General features: G+C 53.2%; 1 protein-coding gene across 1 annotated transcript in view; it reads right to left on the bottom strand.

The window, feature by feature from the left end:
• The window catches only part of FCGBP (Fc gamma binding protein), a 39,776-nt gene that overhangs the window by 12,400 nt on the left and 7,216 nt on the right, over nucleotides 1–20,160 (bottom strand). Inside the window, exons 4-12 of the mRNA XM_049621119.1 lie at nucleotides 17,876–18,446; nucleotides 15,187–15,791; nucleotides 12,437–13,004; nucleotides 8,044–8,636; nucleotides 5,181–5,772; nucleotides 4,841–5,040; nucleotides 3,340–3,481; nucleotides 1,758–2,095; nucleotides 174–747 (exon numbers count right to left, since the gene is read on the bottom strand). Coding sequence (XP_049477076.1) covers nucleotides 174–747; nucleotides 1,758–2,095; nucleotides 3,340–3,481; nucleotides 4,841–5,040; nucleotides 5,181–5,772; nucleotides 8,044–8,636; nucleotides 12,437–13,004; nucleotides 15,187–15,791; nucleotides 17,876–18,446 — 4,183 coding nt within the window. The remainder of the gene's footprint in view (nucleotides 1–173; nucleotides 748–1,757; nucleotides 2,096–3,339; nucleotides 3,482–4,840; nucleotides 5,041–5,180; nucleotides 5,773–8,043; nucleotides 8,637–12,436; nucleotides 13,005–15,186; nucleotides 15,792–17,875; nucleotides 18,447–20,160) is intronic.

Here is a 20,160-nt window from a genome sequence, read left to right as displayed (position 1 = left end):
CAGGAGAGACGGCATGAGAAACGGAGAGACAGAGAGACAATCAAAGGGAGACACAGAGATAAGCGCCAAGAGACTGAGAGGCAAAAACAGACAGAGAGAAACAGACACAAAGATCCAGAAAGACTGGGACCCCCTCCCCCCTCAGCTCCTGCTCTGCTCCCCCGGACACTCACCACAGCCGGCCTGCTCCCTCCAGTCCTTAATGACGATCCCGGCGGCCTGGCAGGCAGCAGCATAGGCGGCCAGGGCCTGGCAGAGGATGTCATGGGCCCCACCGCCTAGACAGACATCCAGAATGCAGCCCTTGAAGAAGCTGTCAGGAGCCACTTGGGCATGGCAGGCAGCAAAGGGGCCTCCCGCGCCAGGGGCCAGGGGCCCACAGAAGCCAGGGCCCTTGTACTCCTCCAGCTGGTCCCCAGAGCACGTTGGACAGGACCCCTGACACTCATCCCAGCACAGCGGGTCCCAGCCTGGAGCTCGCCAGCTGCCGCCCCAGACCGGTATGGAGGGGGCCACGGTGCCATTCGGGAAGACCCGGTCGTTGCTGGGGTTGCGGTCCATGTTCCCGCAGAGCCCACACACGGCGCCGTGATAGCTACTAGGCAGCGTCACCTCCACTCGCCAGTCCCAGTCATAGGTGACCCGAAGCCCGAAGTCGGCTGCCAGCACCGCTTTCGACGCGCCCTGGGTCACTGAGAGCCGTCCTTCGGCCACAGAGAGAGGCAGCGCTGTCAGCACACCGTTCACCTGGGGGTTGAGGGGGGAAGGAGGCAAACAGAGCCCACTGGAGGCGGGGAGGCTCCAGCTCTGGCCCCCTGCCTCCCTCCCTCACGGCGCCGTGGCTGGGAGCTGCCAAGGCCTTCCTCACGAGCCACGGGTGTAGGTCACTTGACGTTGTGGGCGTTGCTAAAACCCTGCTCTGCTGCTTTTTCTGGGTCTCCCTATCTCCATCTCCCTCCCTTCCTCTCTCTCTGTTGTCTCTCCCTCTCTCTACATCTACACCTATTTCTCTTTCTGGATCTCTCTTTCTCTGAGTTTCTTTCTTACTCTGTATCTCTTGTTCTCTCTGGGTCTCCCTTCCCTCTCTGTGTCTCTCTCACACGTGCACTGACTCTGCATCTCTGTGTGTGTACGCTTTCTCTTTCCTGTGCATCTCCAAGTGTCTGGACATCTCTTCGGCACACTCACCATCATTTATTGAGCGCCTACCCTGTTCCATACCTCTCTCTCTCCCTGTGAACGGCCATTAATCTCCAATTCCATTGCCATGGGCAAGAAGGGTGGCCCGTCTCCCCCCACTGCCTCCCCTCTCTCCCTCATCTCCTTGAATTTCACTCCACGTTGGAGGCTCTGGGCCGCTCCCTTATTCCCTCACAAACATTCATGGCCTCTCACCCGGGTCAGACCGTCAGCTGAGCACTTATCATGTGCCATTGGATCCCCCTGTCACAGGTGAGGAAACTGAGGACCACCAGGAAAAGTCACTTGCCCAACATCACACGGCTCATAGGGAGAGACTGGATTCAAGCCTAGGTCTCTAAAAAGGCTAATGCTGAAGTCCTACATCAAAACCCTTAGCAAAGGGCTAGACTCCTTTAATACCCCACAGAGAGGTGATGTTTGTGGCTGTTATTGTTGCTTTTTGCTGTCCTTTTGTTTCAGGCCTAGGTGGAGAGAGAGCCCTCAGCTCCTAACTGTGGCTGGCAGGACCCCTCTCCCCAACTAGGGGGCTCAAGAGACCATCCTGCAGGACTTACCCGGACTTTGCCGATCTCGCCTTTGTGGATGGAGATGTTGACGCTGAGGGCAGACACGGTGACGAGCCTCACAAAGGACACAGCAGGGTTGCCCCGGTTCTCATTCTTGGTAGTGACGGTGAAGGGGGTCAGGCCCTGGGCGCTGACCCCTGGGCAGCCGGCGGCCGCCAGCACATAGTCGCAGGTGCCCTGGAAGTCGAAGTCCCAGCCATCGAAGGAGTGGTAGTGCGGGTCGCCCCACAGCCAGCACGTGGCCTCGTAGTTGGGTACACACACACCCTGCCCATCCTTCTCCTGGCACGTCTCCTGTGGCCGACAGGTCACACCGTGACACGGGTCTGGAGACAGGGAGAGAGGAACTTGTGGGACTGCCCAGCACAGGCCGGCTGCTCCCCAGCCTCAGCCCCGGTCTGCCCCAGGGATTCTGCCCCGGGGCTAAGGGCTCCTGCAGGTGAGGACAGACACCAGGGGCTTCCCATCTGAGACCAAGCCCTGGGGGTCCCCCATGTTTGAAATCCAGGCCCTGTGGTGGACTGTGTCTAAGACCCCATCAAAGGCTCCCACATCCAAGGCCAAGGCCCTGCAGTTTGCTGTCTGAGACCCACGCCCCGAGTACCTGACTGCCAAGACCTAAACTCTAGGGTCCCTACATCAGAACCCAGCCCCAGGGGTCCCAGTATCTGTGATGCCAGCCCTGAGGGCATCCATGAGGGCATCCACAGCCCCAGAGTTTTCCATGTTCAAGACCTGGGTCCCTATTATCCTGTCCAGTGGCACCAAGGGTCTCAGTTCTGGAGGCCCCATTCTTTTATCTATTTATAAGGAGTTATTCTCTGTCCTTCACCCTAAGAAACCAGTCCTGGGGGGGGGCAGCTCTGTGACTTAGACTTAATCTGGGGGGGGGGGCCCATGTCTGAGATTGTTTCCCTATAAATCCCGATCCTCTTCTGGAGGGGGGTCCTGTATCTAAGACCCCAGCCTTCGTGGGGTCTCTACCTGAGACCTCAGGACTATGCTTTCTGTCTCTGTCCCTGGGGGTCCTGATTTCCCCTACCGTGAAGGGGAGATGGTGTTAGAAGCCCTGAGCCTAATCCTGCATACCAGTGGTCAGTAAACTATGGCATAGCCAGCTGCCTGTTTTTATAAATACCAGAGGGTTTTATTGGAGCCTCACCCCCTCACTTACATAGCCTATGACTGATTTCATGCCACAGTGGCAGAGTTGAGTAGTTATGACTGAGACTATAAGGCCTGCAAGTTCAAATATTTACCATCTGTCCCTTTAGGGAAAAAGTTTGCCTGTCCTTGCCTTATGCCAAGGGTCTCTGACATCTGCCCTAGGGAACCTAGCCCTGAGGGTCCCCAAAGCCTGCATTCTACCATAAGGTAGAACTCCACCTCCCAGCCTGGAGGGCCTGTGCCCCTAGCCCTGGGAATCCCAGCCCTGGGGGCCCCAGATTGGAGACCTCAATCCTTAGTCCTTTGTGCCACCCACTGTGAAAATCTAGGTTCACACCTCCCGCTGCTCCAGAGTCCCCATCCTCCGTTCCCAGCCCCACGGGGCCCAGCCCCAGCCCAGCACCTTTGGTGACGCAGCTCAGGACACCTCCTGCGGGCTCGCACACCTGCCCTGGCTTGCAGCTGTGGGCCTGGCATTCCAGGCCTTTTCCGGCGTGGCACACACACTGTTGCTGGCACCTGTCGATGAGGACCACCTGGTTCGGCTGTGAGGACAGAGGACACGGCCATCAGGGTGGGAGCTGAACTGGCATCTCCAGTGTCCCGGGGACAGAGGGTCCAGAGGACATCAAGGGAACATCTTTCAGCAGAGTGGCCCCTTGTCTGTGCAACTAGGGCACCACATGGCCTTGGGGTCCAATTCATTCATTCATTCACTCACTCACTCACTCGTTTTTCCAAAATATCCACTTAATGTCTGCTGTATATGAGAAACGGTGTAACATGAATTAAGAGCAAAGGCCCTGGAGCAAATTGCCTGGGTCTGAAGCCTCATTCTGCTATTTCCAAATTGTATCACTGTGCAAATTGCTTAACCTTTTATGCCTCAGTTTCTTCATCTGTAAGCAGTCGATAATCATAGCACCTAACTATGGTAGTATAACTTGGTTAATACATATAAGGTACAGGGGAAATGAAAAGGGAGTTCCTTTATTATTATTATTATTTTTTACTTTGAGAGAGAGTGTGAGCAGGGGAGTGGGGCAGAGGGAAAAAGAGCGAGAATCTCAAGCAGGCCGCATGCTCAGCACGGAGCCTGACGCAGGGCTCGATACCACAACCCTGAGATCCTGACCGGGGCTGAAATCAAGAGTCAGATGCTCAACCAACTGAGCCACGCTGGTGCCCTGGGAATTCCTTTAAATAATCCAGATTAGAGAGGAAACGGGGATAAGAGACAAAACAAGATCAGGAAAATGTGGTTATCGCTAAAGCTGAGTGAGGGGTACATGGAGAGTTACACTGTTCTCTTAACGTTTGCATGTTTGAAAATTTTCTTAATAAGTAAAAAGTTCATATGTACATGTAATGCACATATGCTGTGGATTTGGCACTGAAAGCAGTAACCGGCATGTAGGAAGCACCATCTACCTATTTGCTTTTATCATCACTATCATTTGTTTGAGGAGAGCAGCAGAGAGGGGCCCTGCCCTCACAGAGCTCGCGGTCTTCTGAGGGACACAGACAGACACACACACAGTCAAGTCAAAGAAAGAGTAACCGGGTGAGGGTTGGAGAGGGAAGCAGACGGAGTTATCTACTGTGTCACAGAGACAGTCTAGACCCGGGGAGCCAGGGGATGGTTTAAAGTTGCAGGACCCATGGCTGTTTCGAGAAAGGTCTTCCCACTGCCATCAGGGAGGTGACCCAGAGGGAGCAAAAGTGAAGGCATGGAGGGAACATGTGGGAGATGACAAACTGGACCACGGTGGGGCCATGATGGGGGGAGGGGACAGGTGGGAGAGACATTCAGGAGGCTGAGTGGACAGGCTGTGGAGCAACGGGCCGTGGGAGAGGGTCCAGCGTGAGGCCCTGGGCTCTGACCACAATGACCGGCTTCCTACCTCGTAGTAGATGCCGTTTTGGTAGCAGCCGCATTGCTGGATGGGCACGCAGGCCTGGCCGTTACTGAGGAAGCCGGAGTCACATTGGCAGCCCTCGGCACAGCTCTCCGGGCACAGTGGGGAGGCGCTGAGTGCCGAGCAGCTCAGGGAGCAGGTATCTGCGCAGAGCTCATAATGGCTGTTGGGGGGGCACTTCATCGCTGCAAAGAGGGGGTACTGGTCAGAGCTCCCTCCCAGGGGCTCTGAGGGAGGGGCTGCAGGGCCCAGTGTCCTGCCCCTTCTGTGCCTCAGTCTCCCCACCCTCTGCCCCTTGTTCTTCCCTTCTCTGCCCTCTACTCACGACAGAACGATTCGGTCCTCCAGGACTCAACGTGGCCTCCGGCCGCCTGGCAAGCACTCACGTAGGCATGGATGTTGCTGCAGAGAATGCTCTCGTTCCCACCGCCCAAGCAGAGGTCAAAGACGCAGTCTTGCAAGGGACCCTGGGGATCGACCAGCTTGTGGCAGGCGGCCAGCGGCCCAGTGGGGCTGGTGAGGAGCCCACAGAACTTCTCCTGCTGGTACTTCTCCTGCAGCTCAGGTCTACACTCCAGGTCCGAGTTACAGTCCCCGCCGGGCTTGCAGGTGGGTGGCGGCAGGCAGGGAGAGCCTGGCACCGCCTCCTCCCATGAGTTGCCGAACTCGGTGGGGTTGCCTGCCTGTGAGCCGTCTGGCTTCCGGAAGTCATCCTTGGGGTCACCATTGTAGTCCCCACACAGGCCACACAGCTGCCGGTAGTAGTTGCCTGGGATGGTGACCCGCACGTTGTATACGAGGTCGTAGGCCACACGCAGGCCAAAGTCGGTCTCGATCACAGCGTCCGAGCCGTGCTGGAAGGCACGGACCCGGCCCTGGGCCAGCGACACGGGAAACCTCATGTCCACACCGTTCACCTGGGAGGCGGGATAGTCCACGCGTCAGGGGCACACTTTGAGAGGGCAGACCCTCGTCGAGCCCCTGCCTGACACTGGAGATCCGTGTGACCTCACCTCTCTGGGCCTTAGTTTCCATATTTGTAAAATGGGGAGCATGGTCGAGTCTTTGTAGTGGGTGGAGTGGTGGTCTCCAAAGGATATGCCCCCCCAGAAGCCCTGAATATGACCTCATTTGGACTAAGAGTCTTTGCAGATGTACTTAGGGTCATGATCTCAGGATCATCCTGGATTAGGGTGGGCCCTACGTCCAGTGACGAGTTTCCTTATGTAATGATAAGAACCAGAAGAGGAGATAGAGAGGAGAGGCCACGTGGAGACAAAGACAAGGAAGGTGGCTGTGAGCCAAGGAGCACCTGGGACCTCCAGAAGCCGGAAGAGGCAAGGAAGGATCCTCCTCTAGAGCCTTGCCAATACCTTGAATTTGGACTTCGGGCCTCCACAACAGTGAGAAAACACATTTCCGTTGTTCTAAGCCACCGTGCTTGTGGTCACTTGTTACAGCAGCCACAGGGGAAGCTCGTACAGGTTTCGAAGGAGTAACATGCTCACCAGCTACCCCTAAATTCACCACTTACTGATCAAGAACGCAGCGATGGACTCCAGAGCCACTGGCCTGGGTTCCAACACAGCTCTGCCCTTTACTCTTTCTGTAACTTTGTGCAGGTGAGGACCCCTCGCTGGGTTTCTGCTTCCTTATCTACAGAGTGGGGTCCAGAGGGTTGCTGTGGGGATTAGATAAATTGATATTTGTACTTTACAAATTCTGGCACAGAATGGGTGTTCTGGGAGCATCTGCTACTGTGACGAGCTACGGTCGGAAGATTTTATTTTGACAAGTAAGTGGGTGCTGAGGCTTTTTGCTTTAAGCATCAGTGGGTGGAACATTAGGCTAATGGGAAATGAACATCAGACCCCCGAGCCAAGAACCAGTGGTTTTAACTGAAGGCTGCTGGGCACCAACAAAACCTCATAAATCCACCCCTGATTAACAGGCTTGCTCATCCTTCCTTAATACAGACATGATGAGCATCGGATTCTTTTGGAAGTATAAGGAACCAGAGGAGAAGGCATAAGACACAATCCTGTCTGAGGCTCCCCAAAACATAGTCACCTGCCATACTTCCCAAGCAGGGACAGGGAGCAGTTAAGGACAAGTGACCTATTCTGTGCCTCAGTTTTCTCATCTGTAAAGCGGGTATAATAATAGTTTCCACCTCAAGGAGAAGCTGGGGGATTCAGTGAGATGCAAATAACACCAACCACTCATGTGTATTCACAGCCAACTATATGTCAGGTGCTATCCTAGGAGCCTGTGCTACCTCAGGGACTCGATTAAAGCATCTAATGCACGGCCAGTGCATACGGGCACCTGAAAAAGTCAGCTATTTTTCAGCATCCTCATTGCCCATACTGCATGAGCACAAGGGTCATGTGCCTGCCTTTTAGTGAGATCTCTGGGGCGGCGGGGGTGGGGGTGGGGCGTGGAATCCCTCCAGCTTCCATAGGAGACCAAGTGCTTCTCAGTCAGAGAAGCACCATGGTGTGCCCAAGGTCCAGCGTGCAGTCTCCTGGCATGCTGTCCTGGATTCAAGTTGTGTCTTTGCTGGTGGACTTTGGGCCAATGATGGGACCTCCCCTTCTAAAGAATAAAGCAAATCATGGTACTTCTGGCAGCAAGGATGAAATGACACCGTGGATGTGAAGTGTTCAGCGGCCAACAAAGTCAGGGATCAGCCGAGTAAAAACCGTAGCTACTGTTACTGTTGTGGTGGTGGTTGGCGAGGGGTGAGGGGGTCACCCCCAGATTGTCCTGTGTCCTTGAACCTTTCCCATCCCTGAACTTGCCCAGCCTCTGATTGCATCATGTCGCTGGCCAGGATACCAGGGAGGTGGCTAGGGCAGGAACAGAGAAGGTGCAGGGGAAGGGAAGAGAGGGTGGGAGAGATGCTCAGAGGGGACAGTCAGAGGCAGGGAGAGGAGAGACTAAGGAGCAGACAGAGGGTAAAACTGAGCCACGTGGGAGCAGGTCCCAGGTCCCCAAAGCCTCCTCGCTCCTTGGCTCCCCACTCAGGGCTCTGACCGGCACCTCCTCTCCTCGGGAACCCTGTGCCTTCCACATCCACTCCCAGATGTGAGCGCCGCCCCTGGACCAAGTGCTGCCCATGTCCCACCCACCCAGCGCCCTCTACCCCAGGACCCCTCCCCTTCATGATCCGCCCCTGCTCTTACCGTGACCTTCCACTGATTTTGTTCCAGCCGTAGGGTGAAGTTAGCCACCTGGACAGTGATCACCCTGGTCACGCTGACTCTCCCATTGCCCCAGGCCACATTCTCCTGCAGGACGGCAAACGACTCCAGGCCCGGCCGGGTCCCGCAGGTCCAAGCCAGCACGTACACGCAGGTGCCCATGAAGTTGAAGCGGCGGCCGTCGAAGGTGGTGTAATGGGGGTCTCCCGATGCTTGGCAGGTGGCAGAGCCCACGGCCACGCAGCCCAGAATGCCACCGGACGGCTGGCAGGCCTCATGTGGGCCACAGGTGGAGGGCTCACAGGTCACCAGGCCGCCCTCCTGGCAGCGGCACAGGGAATCACACCCTGGGCCGGGGTGGAAGGTCTGGCCTGGCGGGTGGTAGGCGCCCTGGTATATGCAGCCACACGAGGGCAGGGGCACGCAGGACTCACCACTGAGTGCGAAGCCCTCATCACACACACAGCCTTCGTGGCAGTCGGAGCCGCAGCCCCCAGGAACTGGGAGGTCTCCACAGGACAGCGGGCAGCCACGGGAACATGCCTCGTAGTGGCTGTGGGGCGGGCAGCTCAGAGCTGTGGGGAGAGCAGCCGTGAGCATCCAGGGTCCCTGCTCCCTGGTGACACACACGCAGGCACACACATGCTCCCGCGCTCACACGTAAGCCGGCCAGCTGCAAGGAACCCTCTGTATAATCTATGATATGACCTTCCTGGGGGGGCAGATGATATCACAATTAACCTGGTCCTGATAAATAAGATTCAACTCCAAATTAACTGTGGTTTGTGGTTATCTGTAATGTCTTCAATGACATATTTTAAACACATACGTGCAGGTACAGTGTGTGTTTAATCTATGCAATGTACTCGTGAATGCAGTGGTTTTGACTTCTTCCTTCTCTAGTAGAGATATAGTAGTAGCAAATTAAAATATTTGGCCCGTGTTGTGAAGAGGAAAAGAATAATAATTCCTAGTCCTATCTCCAAACTCCAGTCACTCCAAATTATAAGACAGGTGGTTTCCTTGAAACAAAATTAAAAAAAACTAAAACTGAGCCAAATAAAGCCTCTGTGTTGATATGATAGTCACTTGTGGCCATTTAAGTGTAAGTTAATTAAAATTTAAAAAATAGAAGATTGGGGCAACTGGGTGCCTCAGTAAGTTGAGCATCCTACTCTTGATTTCGGCTCAGGTCATGATCCCAGGGTTGTGGAATTGACCCTGGCATCGGGATCTCCCTCTCTGTCTCTCCCTCTCTCTCTCTCTCCCTCTCTCCCAAGCTTGTTCACAAGCTCTCTTTCTCTCTCTAAAATTAAAAACAAAACAAAACAAAACATTCAGTTCCTTGGTCACACTAGCCCCAGTTCAAGTGCTCAATACATGACTGGTGGCAACCATACAGGACAACTCAGGGACAGAATACTTCCATCATCACCAAAGTTCTATTGGAGCACTGTTCTAGATCTCATAACCAGCTTATAAGAGAATCAGGGAATAGAGGGACAAGTTAAATAACACTACAAAGAAGCAACTAGCCAAATTCAGAAAATAGGAAATTCTGCAGGACAAATGACTTCCCCCCCCCCCAATAGATAAATGGTACAAACAAAATGGATAGAGGGACAGATATATGATAAATCAAGTACGGTAAAATGGTCAACTATAGAATCTAGCTAGTAAGTGTATGAGTATTCACTGCAAAATTCTTTCAATCTTCCTATACATTTGAAAAACTTCATAATACTATGTAGGCAGAAAATGGAAAAGAGCTATTATAGGATACGAATGATTTAAGAAAGGGGCACTTGGGTGGGTCAGGCAGCTGAGTGTCTGACTTTGGTTCAGGTCATGATCTCATGGGTTCGAGCCCCACATTGGGCTCTGGCCCCCAAACCCAAACCCCACTCATGCTCTGTCTCTCTCTCTCTCTCAAAAATAAACATTAGAAAAAAAATTTTTTTAAATCACGTAAGAAAAACCAACCCAATGCAGTGTGTAGATTTAGTCTCGATCCAGATTCAAATAAACTGAAAAAAAAACCCCACACTTTTTTTTGTTTTTATTTAGACAATTGGGGAAATTTGAACCTAGGCTGAATTTTAGATGATGTTAAGGAATTAGTGTTATTTTCATTACTGGTAATAACAGCATTGTGGCGTGTTTCTTAAAAAGTGCTATCTGTTGCAGATGTTTACTGAAGTATTTATGGGAAAATTCGTATGTCTAGAATTTGCTTTAAAATATTTCAGCAAGTGGTGCCTGGCTGGCTCAGTTGGTAGAGCATGGGACTCTTGGTCTCAGTGTTTTAAGTTTGAACTCCACACTGAGTGTAGAGATTGCTTAAAAATAAAATCTTAGAATTTTTTTTAAATCTTCCAATCCATGAACATGTGACATCTTTCCATTTATTAAAAAATAAAATCTTAGGATTTTTAAAATACAAAAATAAAAATAAATAAAATATTTCAGCAAAATAAAAAAATAAAGGGAACTATTGGGTGGAAAGCTGAATCCATCTCACTAAGAGATGCCTTTACAATACATTCTGTTTTTTATGTTTAATATTTTTATATGTTTTAATATATTTATATAGACATTAATACATTAGTGTTTTATATGTTTTATTAGTTGTGTACTAATGATATTTGCAATGATAACTCATTCTATCTTTTTTTTTTAACACTTAGAGTCTGATGGTCTTAAGAATTTCTAAAAATAATGAAATGTCGTTCACACGTGTATATGTTTGTGGCAGAGAAGTATGATGGGGATTGGGACAGACTGATGACAGCCGCCCCTTCTTCTTGGCTTGGCCATGGTGCTGGTTTTGGCCAATGGGATAACAGCAAATGTGACGCCAAGCAGAGGCCTGAAGTGTGCTTGCCTACTGGGGCTTGTCCACTCTCGCTGTTCTTTGGAACACTGAGACCACTGTGTGAAGAAGCCTGTGCTCGCTGGCTGGAAGATAAAACCAAGTGGAGCAGGGGTAAGCCGTCCTGGATGAGGTCCCCCAAACCAACCAGCCTAACAACTGCCAGCTGTGTAAAATCAGGCCATTGTAGACCCTCCAGCCCCCATAGAACTGTCAGTAGGACTGCAGTGATAAACCATGCTGGCCCAGATTAGGAGAATAGCCCAGCCCACAGACTCATGAGAAATAATAAATATTTGTTGTAATCCACTTTTAGCTTTGGGGATGTTTGTTACACAGCAAAAACTAACCCATGCAATGATTTAAAAAGAGACTTTCTGGAGCACGTGGGTGGCTCAGTCAGTTAAGCATCTGACTTTGGCTCAGGTCATGATCTCACGGTTTGTGGGTTCAAGTCCCACATCAGGCTCTGTGCTGACAGCTCAGAGCCTGGAGCCTGCTTTGGATTCTGGGTGTCCCTCTCTCTGCCCTTCCCCTGCTCTCACTCTTTCTCTTTCTCTCTCTCAAAAGTAACATTAAAAAAAAATAAAAAGAGACTTTCTGGGGCACCTGAGTGGCTCAGTTGGTTAAGCATCCAACTCTTGATTTTGGCTTAGGTTAGGATCTCTTGGTTCATGAGATTGAGCCCCATGTCGGACTCTATGCTGACAGCCCTAAGCCTGCTTGGGACTCTCTCTCTCTCTCTTTCTCTACCCACCCCCCACTCATGCACATGCACACACTCTCTCTCAAAATTAATAAGACATTTTTTTTTTTAAAAAGAGACTTCCATGTATATAAGTATATTACATTAGGTTATATTCTGCTGGAACTAAAAACCATTAGATGGTCACTTTGGGAAAGCAAGAATTTTTTTCCTGTTTTCTCCCCCATTATATCTTCAGTGCCCGGAATATAGTAGGTGTTCAACAAATATTTGTTGAATGAATGAATGAATGAATGAATGATTATAAGTTGAAGGAGAAAAAGAAATGATGTAGCATTCATGTATTTATCATGTGTATTTCAACAGATGATGTGATGTGTACCATCCAGGCAGATATTGTAAATGAGTGAAGTAGGCCAGATGGTGACCAAGAAAAACTGGAGAGGGGACCAGAACCAGGCTTCTTCTAAAGGCAGCATTGCTACTCATCTCTGAATGACAGCTGCCATATGGGAATTAGATGCAAGGCCACCAGATATTTTTGGTCATCTTACAAATATTTACTGCAACTGTGCCTTTCTAGCTGTACGTGATCCTGGGCATGTAACTAACTCTTTCTAAGCCCCTATTTCCTCATCTGTTAAATGGGTATCACCACAGTCCCCACCTCATAATACTTTTGTCAGAGTTACGTGAATTAATGATACTTATAGATCATCCTATCTATAGGTATCCTAGAGACCCCCCAATACTCTTTACAAGGCTGAGCCCCCCCAGTTGTCACTCCTGGTACTCACGGCAAAGTTCCTCACTCCTCCAGGGGTGCACGGTAGCCCCGGCAGCCTGGCATGCAGCAGCATACGTGGCCAGTGCATCACACAATGGCCTAGACTGGCCTGGCAGCAGGCAGCGGTCATAGACGCAGTCACGCACAGTGTCCTGTGGATCCAGCTTGCTGTGGCACTCCCGGAAGGGCCCCTCAGGGTCGGCAAGGATCCCACACTCCTTCTTGCTCTGCAGCTGCTGGGCCACTAGGGAGTCCAGCTTGGGACAGTCACCCGGCTCGGTTGCCCCACAGCCTGGCCTCGTCTCCTCCTGCCAGCTGTTCCCGAAGGCCAGCGCGTTGGCAGCTTGGCCTCCACCGCGCAAGGCCAGATCATCACCTGGGTTCCCGTTGAAGTTCCCGCAGAGCCCGCAAAGGGCCCCAGCATAGCTGCCGGGAACCTTGGCAATCACACGGTTGTTCCAGTTGTAGGTGACAGTCAGGCCAAAGTCTGTGCGCACAACGGCATCTTGGCCCTGGCGGAACACCTGCACCTGGCCATCTGCGGCCTGGAAGGGCAAGTACTGAAGGACGCCATCCACCTGGGTGGAGATGAAGGAGGTCCACGGGGTCAGGGTATTCATGGTTCTGTGTCCCACCCTTCACTTTACTTCACTTGGCTCCAAATATTCTCAACTCCTTGCTGTTCTCTTGAGCACGTTCTGCTTCGTTCCACCTCAGGGCCCTTGCACTTGCTATCCCTCTGTCTGGCACACCATCTACCTCTCTTCAACCTTCAACTATCGGCTCAAATCCAAATCCGATTTGGCTTTCAGAGCCTTCAGAGGCCTTCAGAGCCTACAGGCCTTCAGAGCCTACAGCATCTGTCTCCTCATTACCTCCCTGATCTTCCTGCCTCCTACTCCCTCCCTCCGTCCTGCTCAGTATGTTCCAGGCACACTGGCTTTCTTGCTATTCCTCCACTTGTCTCAATTTAGTCCAACTTCAGGGTCTTTTCACTTGGCCGAGAACATCACTGACCACTTCGCTCCTGGCTGCGTGTCCTGCAGCCTTCAGGACGGCGCAAATCCAAGCCCCTTCCCTACAAGGTCTTGTTTAACCTTGGCTCTGTCCACCTTTGTACCCGCATCACCTACCACATTGCGCACTCAGCCTCCTTGCTGTCTCCCTGAACACATCGAGTGCGCTGTCACCTCATGGCCTTTGCACTTGCCTCCTCCTAGATACCCCCCCAGTACTCTTTCCTTGGCCAACGCTACTTCATCTGTTAGGTGTTAGCTTTGATCCAAATCCCTTATGGTGGCTTAAAAGGCCCCAGGTGACCTGAGCCTCACTACTCTCCAATCTCTTCTCCAGTACTGCCCCGTTCCCCAGGCCTGCGACGCCAGCCACGAAGCCATTTTGATCTCCTGAAGTCAGCAAGCTCAGCCCAGCTTCAGGGCCTTTGCTGTACCTTCTCCTTGCGACATTCCTACCCTCTTCCCCGTCCCCATTCTCCGCCTGGTTGCCTCCCCATCACCCTTTACGTCTCCACTTAAAACAGAACCCCTCTCCCACCAGGCCCTGCTTGCCACTTTTCTGACCTCATCTCCTACCACCCTCTCTGCCCCGTCTCTCCAGCCTCGCTCTCCGGTGCAGCCACACTGGCTCCACGCTGTTCTCCTGAGTCTTCAAAATCCGTCCAGCCTCAACCTTTGCACCTGCTGCTCCCTCCTCCTCGGGACCACCACTCTTCACTCTTCCTTGTCCTTCAGGTTTTGTTTTAAATCAAGACCTCTATCGCAGCTGTCCCCTACATCATCCCCCTGCCCCCATTCCAGCCCCACGGACCTCTAGGCTGTTCCTCTACCCCTCATGTTTGTTCCTGCCTCAGGGCCTTTGCACTCACTGTTCCTTCTGCCTGGAGTACTCTTTCATCTACTTCTGTCCCTATCTGTTCCATCCCTTTCCTCAAGAGCAGCAGTAGGATGTAGTGGTTAAGAGTATGGTCTCTGGAGCCAAACAGCCTGGCTACAAATTGTGGCTCTGTGACTCATTAGCTGTGTGACCTTGAATAGATGACTTAGCCTTTCCATGCCTCAGTTTTCTCATCTAACTATTTCACAGAGTTGTAGAGATTCAATGAGTTACTATATGTCAAGCATTTAACACCTAGGAGTAATGTCATATATTGGCTATTATTATTCCAGACTCAGAGAGGTGGGAACATAAATATCAATCATTTGTTTATCCAGAAGTTTCTCTATGCCAAACACTCGGCTTTATGGGCAAAACTTCCTTTAATGCAAGGCCGTTCTGAGGACTACGACTTAAGGCCTGTAAAGGGTTTAGGGGTGGTGCCTGCCACATGGAAATTTCTTTCAGTTTTCCATCCATTTCCAATTCATCCTCCTCTCCAGGGCGCAGGCCACTGTCTAAAACTGTTCAATGACTATTTACTAGAGTTGTGAATCTTACAACCCCACCTCTGGACTTTTATCTTCTTTTTTTTTTTTTTAAAGAGAAAATCACTGGTTCTTGACTTCTGCTGCGTGGTGGACACGCTGACAGAAGACAAAACTAAGACAAAACCTGGAGACAGTCATTTGGAGACACAGTCACACAGCCAAGGAGAGGCAGCACCGCCTGGCTCGGGGCCCCAGGACTTAACCACTGGCCACAGGATCTTTTAACAGATCCCCAGCCCTACCGGGGGTTCAGAGCCCCACTCCTGAAGGGGGATTTCCTGCCCGCCTCCCAACCACCCCGACCCGCGTCGCTCACCAGCACTTTCCCCGGGTACTCCCGGCGCACCGCCACCTTCACTCCGCGGGCCTCCACGCGCACGGCACGCGTGTAGCTCACGGTCTGGCTGCCCCGGTGCTCGTTTTCCACCAGCACCCGGAAGGCGGGCAGCCCCGCGGCCTGGCTGCACGAACCGGCCAGCAGGTAGGTGCAGGTGCCCATGAAGTCGAAGCGCCGGCCGTCGAAGCTCACGTAGTGCGGGTCCCCGGACGCCTGGCAGCTCCCGAAGCGGTCGGGGTAGCAACCCAGGAGGCCGTCCTGGACGCGGCAGCGCTCGCCCGCCGGGCAGCCCTGTGTGTCGCTGCAGCGCACCTGCTGGGTGGCGCCGTCGCAAGTGCAGCGCCGCCGGCACAGCTCGTCGGCCCATATCTGCTGGCCCGGGGCGAGCGGGCGGCCCTGGAAGATGCAGCCGCATGAGGAGGCCGCTACGCAGCCGCCACCGCTGGCCACGAAGCCCGGGAGGCACACGCAGCCCTCCACGCACGGGCGCCCGGAGCAGTTGGACGGCGTCGCCTCGGAGTTGCAGGTGGCCGGGCAGGCGGGGCCGCACCGCTCATAGCGGCTGTTGGGGGGACAGGACAGGGCTGCGGGGAGACGGAGACGGGGGAGGATGCGTCAGGCCAGCGCAAGGGTGTTGCATTGATGCATTGGCGGCTCCGTTTCCTGGCGGGGCGCCCTGCCCAAAGCGCTCTACGGGACTTCCCTCCCCACATTCTGCTCCTTCCCCAGAGCTCCGCGTGGCACTTCCATCCCTCCAGGTGCTGGGACCCCAAACCTCAGAGACACAGTTGACTCCTTTCCCTCTTCATTCACAGACAACCAATCTGTCAGGAAGTCCTGTGAGCTCCATATTCAAAAATCTATCTAGAATCTGCCCCCTTCTCTCACCACCCCCCACCCTGGTCCAGTCCCTTCCAAGCAACCTTCTTCTGGTCTCCCCCGGCCCCCATGCTACCCCTACAGGCTGCTCCTCACAGACAGCCAGAGGGACCCTGTGAATGCCTGTGACGCCCCTCTCCTGCTCAGAGCCCCCTTGTGGTGCCATCTCAGGGGGAAGGCTAGAACCCTCCTGGTGGCCCATGAAGCTCCCCATCACCCACACCCATCACCTCCCTCCTCATCTCCTCTCCCTCTCCCTTTGGCTCACTCTGTCCCAGCCACAGAGGCTTCCTCACAGGTCTTCACGCTCCCACCTCAGGGCCTTTGCACTGGCTGGCTGTTTCTGATGCCTGTACTGGCCTTTCCTCCGAAGGCAGTGCAGCATGTGGTTAAGAGAAAGCTGCTGGAGCCCGGATAGCCTGGGTTCAAATCCCAGTCTTCCCTTCCTAAGCTGTGTGATTGTGGACCAATGACTCCATTCGCTCCCTGCCTCAGTTTCCCCATCAGTAAAATGAGATGATAATAGCACCGACCTCACAGGGTGGTGAGGGGTAAATAAGTTAACCTATGCAGAGACACCCCACAGCATCATTGTTACTCAGCTCACTCTATTGCCCTTTGCTGCTCTCAGCAATGATGTCACCTGTTCAGAAAGGCCTTCCCTGAGCACCCTCGTCACGAGCCTCCCGTTTCCTCTTCTTACACGAATGCCATTTCTTTTGCTCTTTGAAGACGTTCCATAGTTTACTGCTTACTGTCTGTCTCCCCCACTGGAATATGAACTCTGAGAGCAGGGATCTGATCTGCCTCAATCCCAGAGCACAAAGGACAGGGTCTGGTCCACAGGAGATGCCCGCTCATTCAGAAATGAATGCATGGGTCAAAGAACTCACTGGTTCCTCCTCTGCACCAGGCATTGGGGAGCTCGGGAGGGCGGGCGTTTACTGGGCAGCGAGGACATATAGGAGTGACCAAGATAAACCCCACATGGCCACAGTGTCTCCCCCAGACTTGCTCCTCCTCCGGAGTCTCTGTCTCAAGCCCTAGGCCTGGGTCTGGGCACCTCCCCTTTCCTGCACACTAGACTTTCTGTCTCCAGAAAAATTCCTTGGGAGCCTCCCAAGGGCAGGGACGGGTGTGTGCTGGCCCCCACTGTGCCCATCGCCAGCGGAGGGATGGGGCCACAGAGGGGCTCAGGGAATGCCTGTTGAGTAAATGAGTGAGTGAATGAATCATTAAGTGGATGGACGCCCGGACTTTACCCAGAGGGCATCGGGGAGCCTCGAAAGGAATGCAAACGAAGAGATGTTCACATTTCTGCTTCGGGACTCTGAGGACTACGTCTCATGCCGGCTTCTGCACATGCCCCTCTCTCATTCCCAAACCCACTTCCTGCTCCCCCTTCATCTGCCTAGTTGAGTTCCTCCCACAGGCTTCCGATCGGGCATCCCTTCCTCTGGGAAATCCTCCTTGACCCTGCCAGGCTGAGTTGAGAAGCTTTCCTGGTCTCCCGTGCCCACCCTGGAATTCCCCCGTGCTGGCCCTGGCCACTCTGCCTGTGCCTCCCCGAGCCCAGCAGGGACCGCTTGGGACTGTCACCGGCTAGTGATGTGTCTGCCCCAACCTCGGGCTCACCGCGGGCACCGTCTGGCCATCTCGGCCATCCCAGTGTTCCTGGCATGGTCCGGCTTCAGGATGAGCCACACGAAGTGCTCAGACATTGAACAGATGCAAAGAGACCCCTGCCTTCCCACCACGTGCTCCCAGTCCGCCCCGGGGCCTCACTCACGACAGTTGGCTGGTGACCTCCAGTCACCGACAGAGATGCCGTGCTCCAGACAGGCCTGGGCGTAGGCGCTGAGGCTACGGCACAGGCTGGACCGGTCCCCGTTGAGCACACACAGGTCATACACACACTCCTCCAGGAAGGGCCGGGGCGGCAGTGCGCTGTGGCAGGCAGCAAAGGGGCCGTCGGCCTGGGTCAGCATGCCACAGAGCCGGTTGCCCTCGTAGTGCTGGGCCTGGCCCGGGGTGCACGAGGGACAGTTGTTTTGGCAGCCGTCGTCACACAGGTAGTCCCCGTCGTCCAGCTTCCAGCTGTTGGCGAACTCCACGGCGTCCGGCGCCTGCTCCGAGTCGGGCGTGAGGAAGTCATCGGTGGGGTCGCTGTTGTAGTTGCCACACAGTCCGCATACCTGGTCTCGGAAGCGCTCTGGCAGGCTCAGGGCCAGCTGGCAGTCCCAGTCGTAGGTGACCACCAGCCCGAAGTCCAGCTCCACCACGGCCCGTGTCCCACTCTGGTACACGCGCAGCCGACCCTCGGCCAGGGATACGGGCAGGCGCGAGCGCTGGTTGTCGATCTGTGGGGGGAGGGGTGGGTGGTCAGATCCCGTGTGGTCCGGCCCTCGCCCCTTCCACCCTCTCTCTCGCTTCCCCTGCTCCAGCTGGGATTCCTTCCTCCTGCTGCTTAGAACGGTGCCTGGTAGGATCGCAAGTGCTCAGGACGTGAAGGCACTGCTGCATTAAATGACCATTCACTGGGCACTCCCTCTATGCCTGGTCCTGGCCGGGAGATCACTGAGACACCCCAGAGCCTGCTCTCGTGGGGCTCCCAGTCCAATGAGGGAGACAGAACTGTCACGAGATCAGAGCGACAGATCAGGGTGATCAGGACTGGGATGGTGGGCGCACAGGAGGCTGTGGGAGTCTAGAAGAAGAGCCAGACCCAATCTTGCAGGTCAGGGGAGGCTTCCTGGAGGCAGGGACAGCTGAGCTGAGCTGAGCTGAGCTGAGCTGAGCTGAGCTGAGCTGTAAAGGATCAGTGAGGGAGAGCCACAGAGACAAGGGGAAGGGGATTCCTTCGCAAATATCCTAAGCGGAGAGAGAGTCTGGCCAGTCCCTTGGGCCCAGTTTCCTCTTTCTGCGTGTTTCTTCTTAATTCCTTCTTCCCATATGCTTGTCTTAGTCAGGAGGATGGGGTATGAAAAAAAAAAAAGGAACAAGAGGCAGAGGGAGACTGCAGGAGAAAGGTCCAAAGGTAAGATAGATCTTCATTTGGTCAGTGGGTCAACAAGGCCTCTGTGAGCCCTCCTGTGTGTCTGCGTCCGTGGGCAGTGCTGTGGACACAGCCGTGACTATGACACTTACAAGCTCTCAGCCCAGGGAACCTAGTCACCTCCATTTCTCAATGATACAAGTAATATTTGTTCATTACAGAAAACTTACAAAATGCTCATGAGCAAAAATCGGGAGAGGGAAATCACTCATATTGCTGTGGACACACACAGGTGCATTTATAAATCCTGCCTGCCAGGGTTTTTTTCTACCTTTTAATTTATGTAATTTTTTTCCTTTTAAATAATGAGGCCATGTTGAAGTCCCCATTTTATGAAGCCCTCATTTCTCCTAGCAATGTTTTGGGGACATCCTATCATGATTCTTTTTTAAAAAAAAAAACAAAAACTTTTTTTTAGTTTGTTTGTTTATTTATTTATTTAGAGCACAAGTAGGGAAGGGGCAGAGAGAGGGAAAGAGAGGATTGCAAGCAGGCTCTGCACGGTCATTGTGATAACACATTGTGAGCCCAACGTGGGGTTTGATCCTATGAACTGCAAGATCATGACCTGAGCCGAGATCAAGTTGGACGCTTAACTGACTAAGCCACCCAGGTGCCCCTAATGTTTATTTTTTAATTTGTTATTTTGGGAGAGAGAGAGATAGTGTGGGCAGGGGAGGGGCAGAGAGAGAAGCAGAGAGAGAATCCCAAGCAGGCTCCATGATCAGCACGGAGCCTGACTCGGGGCTTGATCTCAAGATCAAGAGATCATAACCTGAGCGGAAATCCAGAGTCAGACGCTTCACCGACTGAGCCACGCCGGGGCTCCTATCATGATTCTATCAGGAGCTCTAAACCTCTGTCAAGTCACTGACCTCTGTAAGGATCTGACCAATGGAATAGGCCCTCTCTCTCTGAAAAACTGCCCAGCATGTGCACAATTCCTCACGTAAATTCAGGAATTTGAACTCCCTCTGCACTTGTGCTCAATCCCTCTAGATCTGGAGCACACCTACTTG

This window comes from Panthera uncia, assembly GCF_023721935.1.
Source record: "Panthera uncia isolate 11264 chromosome E2 unlocalized genomic scaffold, Puncia_PCG_1.0 HiC_scaffold_19, whole genome shotgun sequence".
In the NCBI taxonomy this organism is placed as follows: Eukaryota; Metazoa; Chordata; class Mammalia; order Carnivora; family Felidae; genus Panthera; species Panthera uncia.
The sequence above is the reverse complement of the archived record's forward strand: the minus strand, read 5'-3'. Positions and strand labels throughout refer to the sequence as shown.